This window comes from Bombus huntii, chromosome 16, assembly GCF_024542735.1.
Source record: "Bombus huntii isolate Logan2020A chromosome 16, iyBomHunt1.1, whole genome shotgun sequence".
In the NCBI taxonomy this organism is placed as follows: domain Eukaryota; kingdom Metazoa; phylum Arthropoda; class Insecta; order Hymenoptera; family Apidae; genus Bombus; species Bombus huntii.
This window is the reverse complement of record NC_066253.1, coordinates 8,865,799-8,885,237: the sequence shown is the minus strand read 5'-3', so window position 1 is coordinate 8,885,237 and position 19,439 is coordinate 8,865,799. Positions and strand designations below refer to the sequence as shown.

Sequence of the window (19,439 nt, the reverse complement as noted above, 5' to 3'; positions counted from 1 at the left end):
TGCACAACCATTTAAGCGTCGAAACAATCAAAATATCTCGTAAATCGCGAAGATTTCGTAAATTTTGACGAAAAATAGCCGTCATTTCCTTCCCGTTGGAGATATTTCGACGTTTAAGCGCTCGTTGAACTCCATTTCACAGTGCTAATGCAATGCACAACCATTTAAGCGTCGAAACAATCAAATTATCTCGCAAATCGCGAAGATTTCGTAAATTTTGACGAAAAACAGCCGTCAGTTCCTTCCCGTTGGAGATATTTCGACGTTTAAGCACTCGTTGAACTCCATTTCACAGTGCTAATGCAATGCACAACCATTTAAGCGTCGAAACAATCAAAATATCTCGCAAATCGCGAAGATTTCGAAAATTTTAGCGAAAAATAGCCGTCATTTCCTTCCCGTTGGAGATATTTCGACGTTTAAGCACTCGTTGAACTCCATTTCACAGTGCTAATGCAATGCACAATCATTTAAGCGTCGAAACAATCAAAATATCTCGCAAATCGCTATTTTGATGAAAATTAACTGTCGTTTCCTTCCCGTTGGAGATATTTCGACGTTTAAGCGCTCGTTGAACTCCATTTCACAGTGCTAATGCAATGCACAACCATTTAAGCGTAGAAACAATCAAATTATCTCGCAAATCGCGAAGATTTCGTAAATTTTGACGAAAAACAGCCGTCAGTTCCTTCCCGTTGGAGATATTTCGACGTTTAAGCACTCGTTGAACTCCATTTCACAGTGCTAATGCTATGCACAACCATTTAAGCGTCGAAACAATCAAAATATCTCGCAAATCGCGAAGATTTCGTAAATTTTGACGAAAAATAGCCGTCATTTCCTTCCCGTTGGATATATTTCGACGTTTAAGCACTCGTTGAACTCCATTTCACAGTGCTAATGCAATGCACAACCATTAAAGCGTCGAAACAATCGAAATATCTCGCAAATCGCTATTTTGATGAAAATTAACTGTCGTTTCCTTCCCGTTGGAGATATTTCGACGTTTAAGCGCTCGTTGAACTCCATTTCACAGTGCTAATGCAATGCACAACCATTTAAGCGTCGAAACAATCAAAATATCTCGCAAATCGCGAAGATTTCGTAAATTTTGACGAAAAATAGCCGTCATTTCCTTCCCGTTGGAGATATTTCGACGTTTAAGCACTCTTTGAACTCCATTTCACAGTGCTAATGCAATGCACAACCATTTAAACGTCGAAGCAACCAAAATATCTCGCAAATCGCGAAGATTTCGTAAATTTTGACGAAAAATAGCCGTCATTTCCTTCCCGTTGGAGATATTTCGACGTTTAAGCTCTCGTTGAACTACATATCACAGTGCTAATGCAACGCACAACCATTTAAGCGTCGAAACAATCAAAATATCTCGCAAATCGCGAAGATTTCGTAAATTTTGACGAAAAATAGCCGTCATTTCCTTCCCGTTGGATATATTTCGACGTTTAAGCACTCGTTGAACTCCATTTCACAGTGCTAATGCAATGCACAACCATTAAAGCGTCGAAACAATCGAAATATCTCGCAAATCGCTATTTTGATGAAAATTAACTGTCGTTTCCTTCCCGTTGGAGATATTTCGACGTTTAAGCGCTCGTTGAACTCCATTTCACAGTGCTAATGCAATGCACAACCATTTAAGCCTCGAAACAATCAAAATATCTCGCAAATCGCGAAGATTTCGTAAATTTTGACGAAAAATAGCCGTCATTTCCTTCCCGTTGGAGATATTTCGACGTTTAAGCACTCTTTGAACTCCATTTCACAGTGCTAATGCAATGCACAACCATTTAAACGTCGAAGCAACCAAAATATCTCGCAAATCGCGAAGATTTCGTAAATTTTGACGAAAAATACCTGTCATTTCCTTCCCGTTGGAGATATTTCGAAGTTTAAGCACTCGTTGAACTCCATTTCACAGTGCTAATGCAATGCACAACCATTTAAGCGTCGAAACAATCAAAATATCACGCAAATCGCGAAGATTTCGTCAATTTTGACGAAAAATAGACGTCATTTCATTCCCGTTGGAGATATTTCGACGTTTAAGCACTCGTTGAACTCCATTTCACAGTGCTAATGCAATGCACAACCATTTAAGCGTCGAAACAATCGAAATATCTCGCAAATCGCGATTTTGATGAAAATTAACTGTCATTTCCTTCCCGTTGGAGATATTTCGACGTTTAAGCACTCGTTGAAATCCATTTCACAGTGATAATGCAATGCACAACCATTTAAGCGTCGAAACAATCAAAATATCTCGCAAATCGCGAAGATTTCGTCAATATTGACGAAAAATAGACGTCATTTCATTCCCGTTGGAGATATTTCGACGTTTAAGCTCTCGTTGAACTGCATTTCACAGTGCTAATGCAATGCACAACCATTTAAGCGTCGAAACAATCGAAATATCTCGCAAATCGCGATTTTGATGAAAATTAACTGTCATTTCCCTCCCGTTGGAGATATTTCGACGTTTAAGCGCTCGTTGAACTCCATTTCACAGTGATAATGCAATGCACAACCATTTAAGCGTCGAAACAATCAAAATATCTCGCAAATCGCGATATTGATGAAAATTAACTGTCATTTCCTTCCCGTTGGAGATATTTCGACGTTTAAGCGCTCGTTGAACTCCATTTCACAGTGCTAATGCAATGCACAACCATTTAAGCGTCGAAACAATCAAAATATCACGCAAATCGCGAAGTTTTCGTAAATTTTGACGAAAAATAGCCGTCATTTCCTTCCCGTTGGAGATATTTCGACGTTTAAGCACTCGTTGAACTCCATTTCACAGTGCTAATGCAATGCACAACCATTTAAACGTCGAAGCAACCAAAATATCTCGCATATCGCGAAGATTTCGTAAATTTTGACGAAAAATACCTGTCATTTCCTTCCCGTTGGAGATATTTCGACGTTTAAGCACTCGTTGAACTCCATTTCACAGTGCTAATGCAATGCATAACCATTTAAGCGTCGAAACTATCAAAATATCTCGCAAATCGCGAAGATTTCGTAAATTTTGACGAAAAATAGCAGTCATTTCCTTCCCGTTGGAGATATTTCGACGTTTAAGCTCTCGTTGAACTACATATCACAGTGCTAATGCAACGCACAACCATTTAAGCGTCGAAACAATCAAAATATCTCGCAAATCGCGAAGATTTCGTAAATTTTGACGATAAATAGCCGTCATTTCCTTCCCGTTGGATATATTTCGACGTTTAAGCACTCGTTGAACTCCATTTCACAGTGCTAATGCAATGCACAACCATTAAAGCGTCGAAACAATCGAAATATCTCGCAAATCGCTATTTTGATGAAAATTAACTGTCGTTTCCTTCCCGTTGGAGATATTTCGACGTTTAAGCACTCGTTGAACTCCATTTCACAGTGCTAATGCAATGCACAACCATTTAAGCGTCGAAGCAATCAAAATATCTCGCAAATCGCGAAGATTTCGTAAATTTTGACGAAAAATAGCCGTCATTTCCTTCCCGTTGGAGATATTTCGACGTTTAAGCTCTCGTTGAACTACATATCACAGTGCTAATGCAACGCACAACCATTTAAGCGTCGAAACAATCAAAATATCTCGCAAATCGCGATATTGATGAAAATTAACTGTCATTTCCTTCCCGTTGGAGATATTTCGACGTTTAAGCGCTCGTTGAACTCCATTTCACAGTGCTAATGCAATGCACAACCATTTAAGCGTCGAAACAATCAAAATATCACGCAAATCGCGAAGTTTTCGTAAATTTTGACGAAAAATAGCCGTCATTTCCTTCCCGTTGGAGATATTTCGACGTTTAAGCACTCGTTGAACTCCATTTCACAGTGCTAATGCAATGCACAACCATTTAAGCGTCGAAACAAGCAAAATAGCTCGCAAATCGCGAAGATTTCGTCGTATTTGATGAAATCTAGCCGTCATTTCCTTCCCGTTCGAGATATTTCGACGTTTAAGCGCTCGTTGAACTCCATTTTACAGTGCAAATGCAATGCACTACCGTTTAAGCGTCGAAACAAGCAAAATAGCTCGCAAATCGCGAAGATTTCGTCGATTTTGACGAAAAATAGCCGTCATTTCCTTCCCGTTGGAGATATTTCGACGTTTAAGCACTCGTTGAACTCCATTTCACAGTGCTAATGCAATGCACAACCATTTAAGCGTCGAAACAAGCAAAATAGCTCGCAAATCGCGAAGATTTCCTCGATTTTGACGAAAATTAACTGTCATTTCCTTCTCGTTGGAGATATTTCGACGTTTAAGCGCTCGTTGAACTCCATTTTACACAGTCAGTCGCCGAATGTAGCTGCGGTCACGCGATGGACGCTTTGCCTAGCAAAGGTATGGTGTAATTCTATAGCTCTCCTTAAAAGAAATATTCGTGGCGACACGCGACAGTAAACATTCCAACGGTTTCTGTCCCGTGTCTCGCCACACGCAGACCCTATTCTTCGAGTAAGATGATTGCCAGATGCCGTTGCGTTTCCACAGTACATGTTCGGCTAGCCCGAGGGCCCGTTGTAAATCTTAAGGTTTAGTTAACTAAAGTCCTTCAAACAGACAAACAGTCTTTGTCCCAACTACGGGAAGATAGGGGAGATATATTTTTCAACGAGCGGCGTCTCCCACTAGCAACTTTCCCTCGAGGGCGGCTAGCATCTTTTTCTAACCACCGATATGGAGATTGACCAATTAGCAGCAACGCCAATTTCCTTTACTTTCTGAACGAAGGCTTTTCTGGACGAATCCGATGATCTCATCTCCTTAGACACGCCCCATTATAGTTTTCCTCTGTGGAATCATCGGGATGGGAAAGGCATTCTCGCTCGCGATCTCATTGATGAAAGGAGTAACTCTTTACGACCAGTGAATATTACGATGCCGACTTAGATTTTGTGAGTACGTTCATCTATCATCCCTTCGACCGCGGATTCGTTATTGAACCTAGGATCATTGTCATTAGTTTCTCTAGTACCTAACTACCACGGTTACTTGTCCGGTTCTATAATAATCGTATTTGCACTAGTCAATGTCTTCTCTATTGCATAACGACAACGTGTAACCCAAACGAAGATTTGTTTCACGCCCCTAACCCTAATTCTAATGTAAACCCGACATATATATATAGAAAAAAAATTTTATATTTATATGTATTATTATTATTTTTTTTTTATTGTTAAAACCTTGTTTTATTTTAGGTTTTATGTACGTGTTATCGGTAAAAATAAATATCATAAATGCTACTTGAGTTATAATTATATAGATATATGCATACGTACTGGTAAGTAGTATGAATGAGATTTGTTTTATTGTTATAAATATATAAATATATATTATCGATAGGAATAAATATTACAAGTGTACCTTGTCTTCGAGTATATATATATGTGCGTGCAATGGTAAATACGACGACTCAATTTTATGAGTCACTTGCATTATCAATGAAAGTGAATGTCATAAATATCGCCTATTTTACAACATACGTGTATATATATATTGGTGAACATAAGTGAAAATTATATGCATAGTTATGAATGTTGTTTGTTTACAGGTAGATAGCATCAGTACTTGGTTTCGTGGGTGGCGTACCAATACTTTACAGTTCCTCTGTGCGGATTGCTATTCATGTTCTTCCGTCCGTCGTTCAGAGAATGATTGATGAGTTCGCCATCAGTTCTGTACACACATATAAAAATAGTTAATATATATATATATATATATCATTATATCATTTATATAATTTTCTTTTGGATCTGTTCCCTTGTATGAATACTGTATCTTTGTATATAATATAATATATATAATATGTTATAATTATGTTAGTTGTTATTTATTCCTTAACTCTCTCCCATTTTCTTGTGTTTTTTTTTCTTTTTTTTTTATTAGCACCTAACATTGCTATTATGATGCCGTATTATATTGCATTAGCTGTTATATGTATGTGCGCGCGACAAATTTTTCAACATGGTCGCTCGCGTGTCTTTTTGGTATGGCGTTGGTTTAATGTCAACAGTGATGTGTTGTTGAAATAACTAATTAATTGTTAATCACTATAATTTTATTTGGTAGTGTTCTGTAATATTGTTTTGTGTATTGCGTTACCAGTTATTTCGTGTGGCATAACTTTATTCCTTTGCACCGAGTTCAGTCATGTCTTGTTTTTAATATTTAGTTAGTCTATCTTGGTTAATTTCTAACCTATTTCTGTGTTTATTGACCTTTCTTATTTTCCCTATTAATTTATTATTGCATGTACTTGCTATTTGTTATTATTTTATGTAATGGAACAGTTCCTTATTAGTGATTAAAATTTATTTGTTAGATTAACATTGTCTGTAATTCTTTAGATTCTACTTATTTGATGCTGCGTCACTTACCTGGATCATTCCCACAACGTCGTCCAATTCTTCGATATGCCTTGGATACTTACTACGGTTGCCTTCAATCGTCTTATATCTGTGGCCATAAAGGTACTGTTTAGTTTATTTAGTTTAATATGTGTATAATGCATTGTGTGTGTGACCGCTATTGTGCATTACAAAATCCACTTCTACGTGTTAGATATAATAATATAACAATACTACGTAGATTAATACATAATAAAATATCCTTTTACTTTCAATTAATCTATCTTAATTATTTTCTAACCACTTTCTATACTTATCAGCTATTTTATTTCTTCTTGTTAATCTGCGAAATTCATGCATGTACCCTTCCTTGTATGGTGATTAATTGTTCACGACGTAAGTTGCACTTTCACTGTTTTAGTTATTCGTTGAACTAACACGTTTTACATTCAAACAGTAATTTGAGCACTCGTAATAAACTTCTTTTTCTTTTCAGGTTTCCGCTATCTGTGTTGTTCGACGAACAGTGCCATGCTTCCACAGTATTGTTATGACATTTAGTACTGTTGTATTTTGCATTAAGGCAATTGAGGTTAATTGGTTCATTTATTTTTCGGCTGGCTGTTGTACATGGTGTTCCGCAAACAGGGAGCCATAACCTATTTTGCACGTAAACCTTCTTGTATGATGATCACTTGTTCGCAAGGTAACTTTCACTTCCACTCTTTTAATTATTTATTGAATCAACACGATGTATAAAAAAAAAAAATGATTGGAGTACACATAATAATTTTTCTTTTTTTTTTTTTTTTCTTTTAGGTTTTCGTTATCTGTATTATTCGACGAACAGTGTCACACCTCCTTTTGATTTATCCACAATATAGTTATAACACTTAGTAACCTTGTATTTTGCACTGAGACAATTGAAACTAATTTATTCACTTATTTTAGGTAGCTGTCATACATTATGCTCCACGAACAACGATCCATAACCTATACTTGCACGTACACTTTCTTGTATGTTGATCACTTGTTCACAAGGTAACTTTCACTTTCATTAGTTAATTATTCATTGAGTTAACACGTTTTATATTTAAGCAATAATTGAAACACACATAATAATTTTCCTTTTTCCTTTTAGGTGTTCGATATCTGTATTATTCGACGAACAGCACTACAACATACACTACTGCACTACGTTGCCCACTAAAATCGCTTTATTCATTGCTTATTTCGATTATGCGCTAGTTTTAACTTGTTTAAGTGCACCGTTCGCGGAATCCCTTTTACTTGAATCTTGACGTTTTGGTTCTGCAAGATTTCTAGCACTTTGTATGGTCCAGTATATTGATAGGAGAATTTTCCTTTACTGGGTTCTTTTAGTAAATATATCGAATCTCCTATTTTAAAGTCCTGAGGGTCGATTCGTCGGTCGTAATATTCCTTTGATCTTAGTTTGGATTTTATCAAATTTTCTCTCGCCATTCGTTGTACGGTGTTAATTTTATCGAACAAATCTTCGAGATATTCTGCGTATGTTGGTTCCATGTTCTCTTCGATTATTACTTCACCAGTAGGTTCTCTGGCTAGATGTCCAAAAACTAATTCGTGCGGGGAGAATTTCGTTCCTTCGTGTACAGAGGTATTATAGGAAAACATAGCTAATTCTACCCATTCCTCCCATTTTCTGGAATTTTCAATGTATAATTTGAGATATTCAATCAGTACGTGGTGAGATCTTTCAATTGAACCGTTACTTTGTGGATGATATGCCGTCGTGGTATATTGTTTGATGCGGAATCTCTTTGCTACTTTCTTCATTAGTGAGGATGTAAAGTTCGTTCCTTGATCAGTGAGAATAGCTCTCGGTGATCCGAAACGACAAATAAATCGCTTTACGAAAGCGTCCGCTATCTCGACTGAAGAGATTCCTCCTAGTGGAATCCCGATTGAGTATTTTGTTAATAAATCTTAGATGGTTAATATATATTCATTTCCCCTTTGGGTTTTTGGTAATGGACCTACAATATCCATACTAATCTTGTCGAACGCTTTACCTGGTGTGTCTGTAAGTACCATTGGTTGTTTTGCTTTTATTCTTGTGAGTTTCTTCAATTGACATTCCTTACATGTTCTCACGTAATCTTGAATTTCCTTTTTCATATTTTCCCAATAGTAGTGTTGTCGTATTCTTTGACAAGTTTTGGTAATTCCTTTGTGTCCTGTTACGCTTGATTCATGTTTTTCTCGTATTATGTTGTTCCGCGTTTCCACAGGTGGAGTAATTACTTGCCCAGTGCAAATGGTGATGGTTAAGGTTTTTTCCATAAACATTTCCTTTAATTTCCTGATTGTATATCGCCAGGGTATTTCCTCCAAGTTTCCTTTGCTAATGCTAAACGAAGTTAACTGTTTTTCATTTACTACGTCTAATAGAGATCTTAGCGAGTTTAATAAATTTTCTGGTGTTATTGGAATATTTCTATTTTCCTTTATCGGCAGGGATACAATGTATTTTCCAGAATCGTAATTCAATCTTGCTTTTTCTAACATTAAATCTTCATAACGAGGCAATTTTCCCGTTTCCTTCATTTCTAAGGCTCCTTTATCTATCGGATTGCCATGTATATCTATAAATACTACTTTATGGTCATTTACTCTTGCAATTGAGTCTCGGGTTTCTGAAATTTTTAGTTCCGCAATTATCGTAGGTCTCGTGTCCTTTTCTCGTTGTTGAATTAGTTCTGGAATTACAGTGAAGGTCTCTTTTTCGCTTGTTGTATCCGTGTCTTCTTTTTCTCGATTGGTTATTTCTCTATCTGTACTTACATCGGTTTCTGCTAATGCTTGGTCTAAATATTTTATAGGGGTTTCTTCTATTGTAAAATGTTTTCGGGTAAAACCCTTTCCTTGATTTTTAGAATCACTGGATTGAGGCAAGACGTGTGGTTTAGCTTCGAATATGGGAGAATCTTCGGTTGACGTATCCAGCTTAAATCTTTTTGAGACATGCGTATCCTTTTCTCGTTGTGGAGTTAGTTCTGGAATTACGGCGGAGGGTTCTTCTTCGCCTGTTGTGTCCATGCGCCTTTTTCCTTGATCAGTTATTTCTCTATTTGTGTTTACATCGAGCTCGGTTAGCGCTTCGTCAAAATATTTTACGGGTGTTTCTTCCAGTGTAAGATGCTTTCGAGTAGAAATTTTTCCTTGTTTTGTAAGATCAGTGGATTGAGGCAAGACGCGTGGTTTAGCTTCGAATATGGGAGAGTCTTCCGTTGACGTATCTATTTCGAATCTTTTTGAGACAGGATAGCGAATCGGTGAGACTTCCTCTCTCTTTCTGATTGGTAAACAAACTTCCGGAGGGTTCCTAGATAATGCGTCTGCGTTTGCGTTCGCCCTGCCTTCTTTGTATACAATATCAAATTCAAAGTCCGATAATTTTAAATTCCATTTCTAAATTCTGGAAGTAGGATCTTTGATAGAATGCATCCACACTAAAGGTTTATGATCGGTTACGATGGTAAACTTTCTTCCGTAAAGATACGGTCGGAAGTGCATTGCGCTGTAAACAATTGCCAGACGCTCCTTTTCTATGGTAGAGTAGTTTTGTTCGGCGGAATTTAATAGTCTTGAGGCATACGCAATCGGCAAATCCTTTCCGATTGGCCCTTGACTCAGTACACCGCTTATTGCATATCCTGATGCGTCTGTGGTAAGGTTAAAGGGTTTAGAAAAGTCTGGATATTGTAGAATGGGTATCGTCATTAACGCTGTCTTTAAATTATTAAATGCATTTTCTTGATTTTCTGTCCATTTAAAGGGAGTGTCTTTCTTTAATAGTTGTGTCAATGGTTTCGCGACCTTGGAGAAATCGGGGATAAATCTTCTGTAATATCCTGCTAGTCCCAGAAATTGTTTGATATTTTTCGCCTTCTTTGGTCGTGGAAATTTTGATACGGCTTCGACTTTCTTTGGGTCGGGTTTCACGCCATCCTCACTAATTATATGTCCTAAATAACTCACCTCGTGTCGTAAAAATTCGCACTTATCAGGTTGTAATCGTAATTTAGCTTTCCTCAGTCTTTCCATTAATTTATTAAATTTAATTTCGTGTTCTTGGAGAGACCTGGAATAAATCACTATGTCATCCAGATAGACGAATAGTTCTATTCCTTGCAGACCAGATAATACCGAGTTCATCAAACGTTGAAATGTTGCTGGGGCATTTTTTAATCCAAAGGGCATTCTTTTGAATTGAAAATGTCCGTATGGTGTCGAAAATGCCATTTTGTGGGCATCTTCCTGTGACATACGGATCTGGTGAAAACCTGATGCTAAGTCAAACGTGGAAAAATATTTTGCACTTCCTAATTGATCCAATATTTCTGTAATGTTGGGTAGTGGGAAGGCATCGCCAATCGTTTTATCGTTCAATTTTCTATAATCGATAACTAATCTCCAGCGTTTATTTCCTTGCGAATCGGGTTTTTTCGGCACATTCCATAACGGGGAGTTATATGGAGATATTGATGGTTCCACTACGTCCGTATCTAGTAATTCTTGAATCTGTCGATTTATCTCTTCTCGATGTATTGGTGGATATCGATACTGTTTAGTATTAATTGGTATATTATCCGTTGTAATTATTCTATGTTCTAGAACTTCAGTTGCTTGTATCTCCTGGAATATGAAATCTATCTTGATTATTACGAATCAACCTTTTAACATTTTCCTTTTCTTCTTCGTTCAAGTGTTCGAGTCGTAGTAACTCATTTATTTTTTCGTATCTACTTTCCTTCGATTTTAGAACTGTATTACACGCTGTCCTAGGAAGCGGGGAGGGATTTTCAAATTCCTTAATTACCATCGTCGGTGTTGTAAATTCGTAATCTCTTGAAGTAGTATTTATTACTCTTATATAACCTTTTCCTTTATGATTCCTCACAACTACATTACCAAAATAGATTCCCTTGTTCGGCTCGATTCTTGGAATAAATCCCTCTTTTATCTCTGGATTAGCGATATTAATTGAACACGTTACTGAACTTCGCTTCGGTATAATTATTTTTTCTTTAGCATCGAAGGGAATATAAATATTTCCCCATTTGATGTGTTTTTCCTCATAATCTAAACGAGCTTTACAACCTGCAAAAAATTCGGATCCTAGGATTCCGTCTTGATCGATTAGCAATGAATCATCGACTACATGAAAAATAACCGGATGGCCCGCAACCTGTATTACCGTCTGCCCTAGGGAGACCAGGCTCGTTGCCGTAATTCCTCGCACTTCGATTGATTCCTTTTCGTCGATGATGGCTGAATCGGGTAAAGCAGGTTTCTTGATAATATTGATTTCCGATCCAGAGTCTAATAATAAACTCGTCTTAGTTTTTAGATTTGGGGAAACTATTCGTGCAGTTGGGGTCGTTGGGGAATCGTTAAATTTTACTGAAATAATTCGGAGAGGTCGCCTTCCGAATCTAAATTCAACTCCTGATGATTTTCCTTCGCCGGTTGCTTGTGCTTCACTCTTTCCCTTTTGTCTTGAGATTCTGGATTCTCTGTCTGTGACCTTGTTTGGTTGTGGGATGACTCTCCCACAGTATTTAGTGGTTGTTCGTTCGATCTTATGGTCGGCATTGCGTTCGCTCTGTCTCTTGTTATGGGTGGTGGAGTCGATCTCGCGGGGGTGGCTGCTCTTGTTCTGTTTGTTGCCGTCGGCGCCGGTCGCCTGGTTGCCGCCTGTACTCTTGGGCGATTCGGCGTATCGTTCCTTCGTGGCTCGCCCCATTCTCCCGAAGGACGTGTTTGGTTTCCCGATGGTCTCGAAGCATAGGGTACGATTAATCCGGCATCTACTCGGGCTTTAAATTTGTAACAGTCCTTCACTAAATGCCCGGGTTTTTTACAATAATTACACGTGATATTTTGTCTAGTAGTATTCGAAAAATTCTGCGATGGGGGTACCGATCTTCGATCTTGGCGGTTGTTTCTGATATTGTTGTTAGTGTTCGAAGGACGTGCGTTGTCGCGTCTGTAATAGTTCGAGGGTGTCGGTCGATGGGGTCGCGTTCTATCGGTTATTTGTCTCAATTCGTGCGTTGCTTTGACGGCTTGGCGATACGCATCTTCTAAAGTATGGTACCCTGCTATTTTTACTCGCACATATACCTCGTTCGGAAGTCCTTTAACGAAAGCTTCTCTCGTTTCCCAATCTATAGTATCTTGGATATCGGGGGATATGATGCCGTAGTCGCCTCTTTCTCCATACATTATTGCCAATCTAAGATTTCTAACGTGATCCATATAATCTAATATGTCTTCCCCGGGTCGTTGAAATATCGTTCCTAATTCCCCTTTATATTCGTTAAGAGATTTCTTTGGGCCGAATAGATGCTTTAATTTGTTTCCGAAATCGTTTAAACTCATTAATTCCGTGTCTTCGATGGCGAGGAACGCGTTTCCACGAAGCTTATTTACTAACAATTTTACTAATTGAGGTTCTTGATATCTGGGAATCATATTTCGCGCGCGCTCACAAGCTCTTAAAAAGTGGAATACCGATGGTCGATATCCGTCAAACACTGGCACCGATTCGATCGCGTCTTTTAGCTTAATTGGCTGGGTATGTCCACTCGTCTGGACCGTTTCTTGTTGCGTTGTCGGCGGCGATACGGGTGTTTTAGGTTCCTGTTTTGTTTTAAGTTCGAATAAGCCGCTTTGTAGTTCGGCGAGTTTTGCACTCACATCGCGAAAGTTCGCATCCCATGCTTTAAGCTTTTCTGACATGTCAAAACCATTTCTTCGTCCAACGATTCCACTACAGTCGCCATTGTTTCTTAAATATATATTTTATTGACAATCGTGACAACTTTAATCTTCTATGGAGCGTATCGAACTGTTTAAACCAACTTTAATCCTCCGTGAAGCGGATCCCACCGCTGCCACCAAAAATTTAACTACTCTAATGTTACGTATCTATTTGTTTAAATCGATCAAATCTTAAGTTTAAATTTTACTGAAAATTTTTTTTTTTTTTTGTGTTTGAGTTTGAATTTAATCGGAAAGGAAATAAATTGAAATGATATTATTGTGTATTTAATACTGATTTAGATTTCTAATTAATATGGTAGTTGCTGCCACCAGAAATAGTCTAAGGACTATTTCAAAATATTTTATTTTGATTATTTTCTTTTACGTTTGATGGGTAGCGTTGACTGACGCTTGATGCAACTGGTAAACGAATTCCACTTTTCGGCTAACCTGCTATGCGCAGGGATACTGGCACGGGAGAGGATTAAAGCTGGGTACAATAAATATTTTTCCTCGTTGAACGGATTTTTATTTGGACGTAGAATTGCTTAAGTTATTATATATATATATATATTTTATTAACTGGATATATATATTTTAGCGTTGCTGGATTGGATAGGAATGTGAGATTTTCGTTGTTTTATATAAATTTATTTTTACGTTTGACTTCTTCTTCTCTTTTAATTTCGCTGTAGTAATTTGCCGTTAGAACCGAAACTCAATTCATTTACTACGATGGATTCTGTTACCACGATTTTCTTGCCTTTTGAGTTTAATAATCGAGGATGATTCTAACGATCCTCTCTGTGTGGGACTTGTGTGATTTCGCAAGCCTTGCCCAAAGACGGGTAATATTTTACCAACAATGGGAGGAGGAATGCGAAGATCAGTGGATGTTTCAGTAGCTGAAAACACCGTTCGCACAAGCCGACACAGCGGACAACTCCTTTGTTTAAAGTTTAAACAATGATTCTATCTTCAAAACCGTTCACGAGAATAAAACGAGATCGATGATAGGAAATTCTAATTCGATTCTCGTGGGCAACGAGATTATCAGAGAAGAAGGAAATTTTCAAAATTAATTTTCTTACCTTGAGGAGTAGGTGCTGTCTGGTGCCATTACCTCAGCTGCTCCGGTGGTCGTCGAAGTTTTTGTTGGGTTTATTATTTGAACTCGAATATAGTTTACTATCAACTCTTACTTTATTTATCTATTTTAATACAGACTGAACAATTTACTAACTGGATTAATACCGCAATTACAATGCGCGCTTTGTCTAAGCGATGAAATGAGGACTTCAAAGATAAAATTTTCTTTTACTTAATCGCGACTCTCTTTTCTTTACCGAAAAACTAAAGACTAAAAAAAAACTAAAAACGCAAAATATTATACAAAATTTCTAAACGCAATGATGAGCGCAATAAAGAACGTAATACGAATGATCCGTAATAACATTGAACACAAATTATAAAATGAACGCAAGAAGAATGAACGAAAATAATGAGCCGTAATAAGAATGTTCACCAGAATATTAATGAGCGAAAATACGAATGAACGCAAATTATAATGAACACAAGAAGAATGGACACTGCTCTAAGTTGCTTCGCTTATTTATAATGCCATCCCCCACGGGGTGGTGGTCCGCTGGGGGTACGTTTCCGTGGGAATCGGGATGTTGCAGTTTGGGTTTCTTGGAATCGTACGTGACAAAATGTAAATTCCGTATTTCGACTTAGTTTTTATCGGTCCTGTGTTTCTGCTGAGCTAGCGTCTAGGAGATTTGAAGCATTCCACGCTGATCTAGTCCTTTCCGCGAGAGACTTCCACGTGCTGTACCGTGGGAATTACCGGTGTTTCTTCGGCGCGTGGAAGGGCTGGTGGCTGCAGCATCATTATCATTTCAGTGTTTGCTCGGGCAACACGCGCAACTCCGCTGCTCTCCCATAACAAGGACCTCCTCCTTCGAGTTGTTTTGCGTAAGTTTAGATATTTGCATATTATGGTTGTTTTTGTGATTTTGATCGTTTTTCCTTTTTGTTATTTCCCTAGGCTTCGGTGATCGACGTTCGAACAATGTTTGCGGAGTCATTTTCATCAGAGGTTCCTATCCAGACTTCCCTGCTACGTATTTAGTATTGTTTTTAGTCCGCTTGATTCGTCCTGTTTCGTTTTATTTAAAATATACTGTATTGTTTTCAGCGCAAGCGAAAGAGGGATTCCGAAGAACCCATGGGCGACTCGGGAAGACCCAACAAACGCATGCGGCCCTGTGATAAACCACAAGTATCAGAGTGGTTGGAGGAACTATTCAACATTGGTGCCGAGGCCGTGTCGAAATTGAGCTTTGACGATTTGGTTACTTTTGATGAGAGTTTCTTCGATGCAGAGACCGTCGTATTGGAGTGGGAACCCCCTCTGGTTGAAATCGTTGATACCGATCGTTGTGTGAAAGTTCGTTTTGCAAATGAAATTCCCGAAGAGGTTTTGGAGGCACATCTTCGTCACCATGCTTCTGGGAGAAAGGGAATTTCCCCTGTTGTGCGTTATTGGTGTATGCGTGAGTTCAGCGAACTTTGTCCCGGAGCTCCTTGCTACGATTTTGATTTAGTGTAGCTGCTTCACTTTCGTTGGTTCGCTGCTTGATGTTCCTTATTATTATTAATTTTTAGATGTATTTTGTTTTGTGTTCAATATATATATATATATATGTCGGGTTTACATTAGAATTAGGGTTAGGGGCGTAAAGCGAATCTTCGTTTGGACTACACGTCGTCGTTATGCAATAGAGAAGACATTGTCTAGTGCAAATACGATTACCATAGAACCGGACAAGTAACCGTGGTAATTAGATACTCGAGAAACTAATGACAATGATCCTAGGTTCAATAACGAATCTGCGGACAACGGGACGGTAGTCGCACGCACTCGCAAAAATCTAAGTCGGATTCTGTGTTAATATTCGCTGATCGTAAGGAGTTAATCCTTTTTTTGTCCATGAGACCGCAAGAGAGAATGACTTTCCGTCCCGGTGATACCCCAGAGGAAAACTATGACGGGGTGTGTCTAAGGACACGAGATCATCGGATTCGTCGGGGACATCCTACGTTCGGAAAGTAAGGGAAATTAACGTTGCTGCTAATTGGCCAATCTCCATATCGGTAGTTAGAAAAGGATGCTAGCTGCCCTTGAGGGAGGGTTGCTAGTGGGAGACGTCGTTCGTGGAAAATAGGTCTCTCCTGTCTTCCCGTAACTGGGACAAAGACTGTGTATCTGTTGAAGGATTTTAGGTAACTAGATATTAGTGTTTATGACGGTCCTCGGGCTAGCCGATCACGTACTGTGGAGACGCGTCGACATCTGGTAAACAACCTGCCCGGAGAATAGGATCTGCGTGTGGCAAGCTACGGGACAGAAACCGTTGGAATGTTTACTGCCACGTGCCGCTACAAATCTTTCTTTTAAGGAGAGCTATAGGATTAATCAATGCCTTTGTTAGATGGAGAGTTCGTCCCGTTGACCGCGGCCACGTTCGGCGACTAATTGTCGCCTTGAGCTCAAGCTCATTGTTACAAGTCTCAAACAAATACAATTGGTTAGAATGACGGCAAATCGTTTAGTTACAACTGTAGATTTTAATTACAACGTTTTTATGGATTTTCCCGAGGTTTCAGAGGGAAGGCACCGGTGTCCTCTTATCTCCGACACGGCCATCCTGACTATCACACGTCCTCGGGTGTAGTTAAAATATTGGGTATTCCTAACATTAAATTTGGTACAATCAACATTAGTTACAACTTAATCAAATGTCAAATAAACCAAGGGTCCAGTTCGACAACAGGATTTTGCTCGAGGTTTCGGTAACAAAAATAAAAGGACAGAATTATTAACATTATGATTCGTATTCGAAATATTAGTTGCATCCTGTGGTTTATCAGTCGGGTCGTAGTGGCGTGACGGACTATTTGCGATTTGCACCCAGATGAATCTTGATTTTGTAGATCGCACGACCGCACAGAGTTACACTGGTGGTGCGTGCGAACATACGACCGATTGAGGTTCGTAACATTGCAGGTGGCTGTGCGTGCGAGTACACGACCGCTTCAGCTTCATGGCGTTGCCGCTGGTGGTGCATGTGAATACACGACCGCTTCAGCTTCCTGGCGTTGCCGCTGGTGGTGCATGTGAATACACGACCGCTTCAGCTTCCTGGCGTTGCGTTAATGACCCTCGGGGGTCGGGGTACTCATATCGCTCGGATCACTGTCCTCGCCACCACTAACAACGTCCAAATCCGCAGGAATGCGACTATCTGGCATTCTCCTCAACCTGTCGTGACTATACTTGTAAGAACGTTTGCCGTCTAACGGTTTTAGAATATATTGGTCCCCCTCCAAAATCTCTGCTATCCTAAATGGACCCTTAAATTTCGGATCTAGTTTACATTGGTTTCTCTCTTCAATTTTCCGTAGCACAAAATCACCGAGGTTGAACCTAACCACTTTCGCCTTGGTTTTATCAAATCTAACCTTGTCGTACTTGACACTAGCCTCTATATTTTTTTTTTTTTTTTTTTTTTTTATTGGCTTGGCGCCTTACATCGGAGATATCTATTGTCTTTTCCTCTGTATTATCGGGTAGCATCAAGCCGTATGGCCTTGCTGCTTTACCGATCAGCAGTTCTAACGGGCTTGATTTCGTTACACGGTTGGTGGTGCAATTTAAAGCCAATTGTATTTCCCCGATCGCGTCTTGTCAAGACCGCCCGGTCGTTTCTACCATCGTGAACATATTTTTTAGCGTACTCATAGTATGCTCTACCTGTCCATTGGTCCTACTAGCACCGGTTGCTATTAAGTGGAGTTTAATGTTCCTATCTTGGCAAAAATCTCGGAACTATTTACCCGTTAGGACACCTCTCTTGACCCGCTATCATCCGGCAAGGACTGCCGAATAAAAATATAGTACTTAAGTGCTTTAGCGGTACTAAGGGAAATCTACTTTACGAGTATGATGCAGATATGCGAATTTAGTGAAGACGTCGGCCAAAACAATGACATATCCTTTCGAACCACTTTTAGCGCTTAGTTTGCCCGTTATGTCCACGTGAACTGTATGCCAAGGTATGCTGGTCTTAGGTATAGGATGTAATTCAGCTTGTATTTTACCTGAACTGGCCTTCGAAACTTGACAAGCGTGACAGTTCTCTACGAATTCGCGAACATACTCCGCCATTCCTTCGAACCAGTGACACTCGCACAGTTTCTCAAGCGTTTTATCCCAACCCTAAGTGCATAATTGACTGTTGCGCATGGTCAATAACAGACCACCTAAACCTCCGGGGACAATGGACAAGCAGAGAGTTCTGCCTTTTCTCTGTATATTACGATGAGGGGTACCGGACCGTAATTCATACGTGTAATATCGTGATATAATGTATTTACAAGGAATGGATGATACAGATGTTAATCGGACAGAAAAAGACGATTGTTGTTCAACCTGAACTATTCATACCAAACGTACAGAAAACAGCACAACTAAATAACGACCCGACTTTCACAAAAATGCAATCAACACTCTCTCGGCAACGCCACTCGCAAACTCTGTTTCTCGACTCGCACTCTGCTCCTCGACTGACTCTCTGGCCATTGTCGCATACTATTGTCTTTTCTAGGCACACGTGTTCTGCAGACGCTCGTAGCCAGGGTCACGTAGGTCTTTTCTACGAAACTATGCACTTGAAAAGACCGATGACACATTGATGGACCCGACGGCGCCTCGGCTCTCGCGACATTGTTCATGGTTCGCCCGATATCTCTTAGGCTTTTCGTCCACGATACTACATACGTATTCGCGATATCTCCCGTGAGCTCCTCGTTCTGCAATTTATTGACGATCCCAGAAATTTGGGAGTCGCGACGTTATTCCACTAATAGCCAGTCTTCGGAGATTTCGGTCAGATTGATTTCCTTCTCTACGACTTCGTTGATCGTAAGGTGATCCAAGTCTACGGGATTTCGCGAGACAAAATTTACGTGGGCCATTCGTTTACCCTCCCGGTACAGAATGTCAAAAGTAAAAGTTTGTAAGTAAGCCCACCATCTGTAAACCCTGTCATCTAAATTTACCTTACTACTGGATGCCTTCAAAGGGTTACAATCGGAGACGACAAGAAATTCTCGTCCGTGGAGATAATGACGGAAATGCTTGACGGCGTTCACAACTGTTAACTTTT

At 39.3% G+C, this 19,439-nt stretch overlaps 2 protein-coding genes and 1 long non-coding RNA gene across 35 annotated transcripts in view; 2 read left to right on the top strand and 1 right to left on the bottom strand.

The window, feature by feature from the left end:
* Positions 1 to 5,425: 5,425 nt before the first annotated feature.
* Positions 5,426 to 19,439, top strand: part of LOC126874329 (uncharacterized) — a 42,077-nt gene continuing 28,063 nt past the window's right edge. For 4 of the 33 annotated variants that reach the window (XM_050636246.1, XM_050636248.1, XM_050636234.1 and 1 more), the window contains exons 1-3: positions 5,426 to 5,526; positions 5,599 to 5,740; positions 6,391 to 6,513. In XM_050636246.1, coding sequence (XP_050492203.1) covers positions 5,440 to 5,526; positions 5,599 to 5,740; positions 6,391 to 6,513 — 352 coding nt within the window. In that variant the 5' untranslated portion in view covers positions 5,426 to 5,439. The other 29 variants (XM_050636244.1, XM_050636235.1, XM_050636237.1 and 26 more) reach the window with 25 other exon arrangements.
* Positions 5,595 to 19,439, bottom strand: part of LOC126874325 (uncharacterized) — a 153,316-nt gene continuing 139,471 nt past the window's right edge. The window contains exon 3 of the mRNA XM_050636224.1: positions 5,595 to 5,719. The gene's annotated coding sequence lies outside the window, so the exon portion shown is untranslated. The remainder of the gene's footprint in view (positions 5,720 to 19,439) is intronic.
* LOC126874345 (uncharacterized) lies at positions 16,142 to 17,787 on the top strand. The gene is made up of 2 exons (XR_007692757.1): positions 16,142 to 17,262; positions 17,312 to 17,787. It is a non-coding gene; the product is annotated as an uncharacterized LOC126874345 (long non-coding RNA).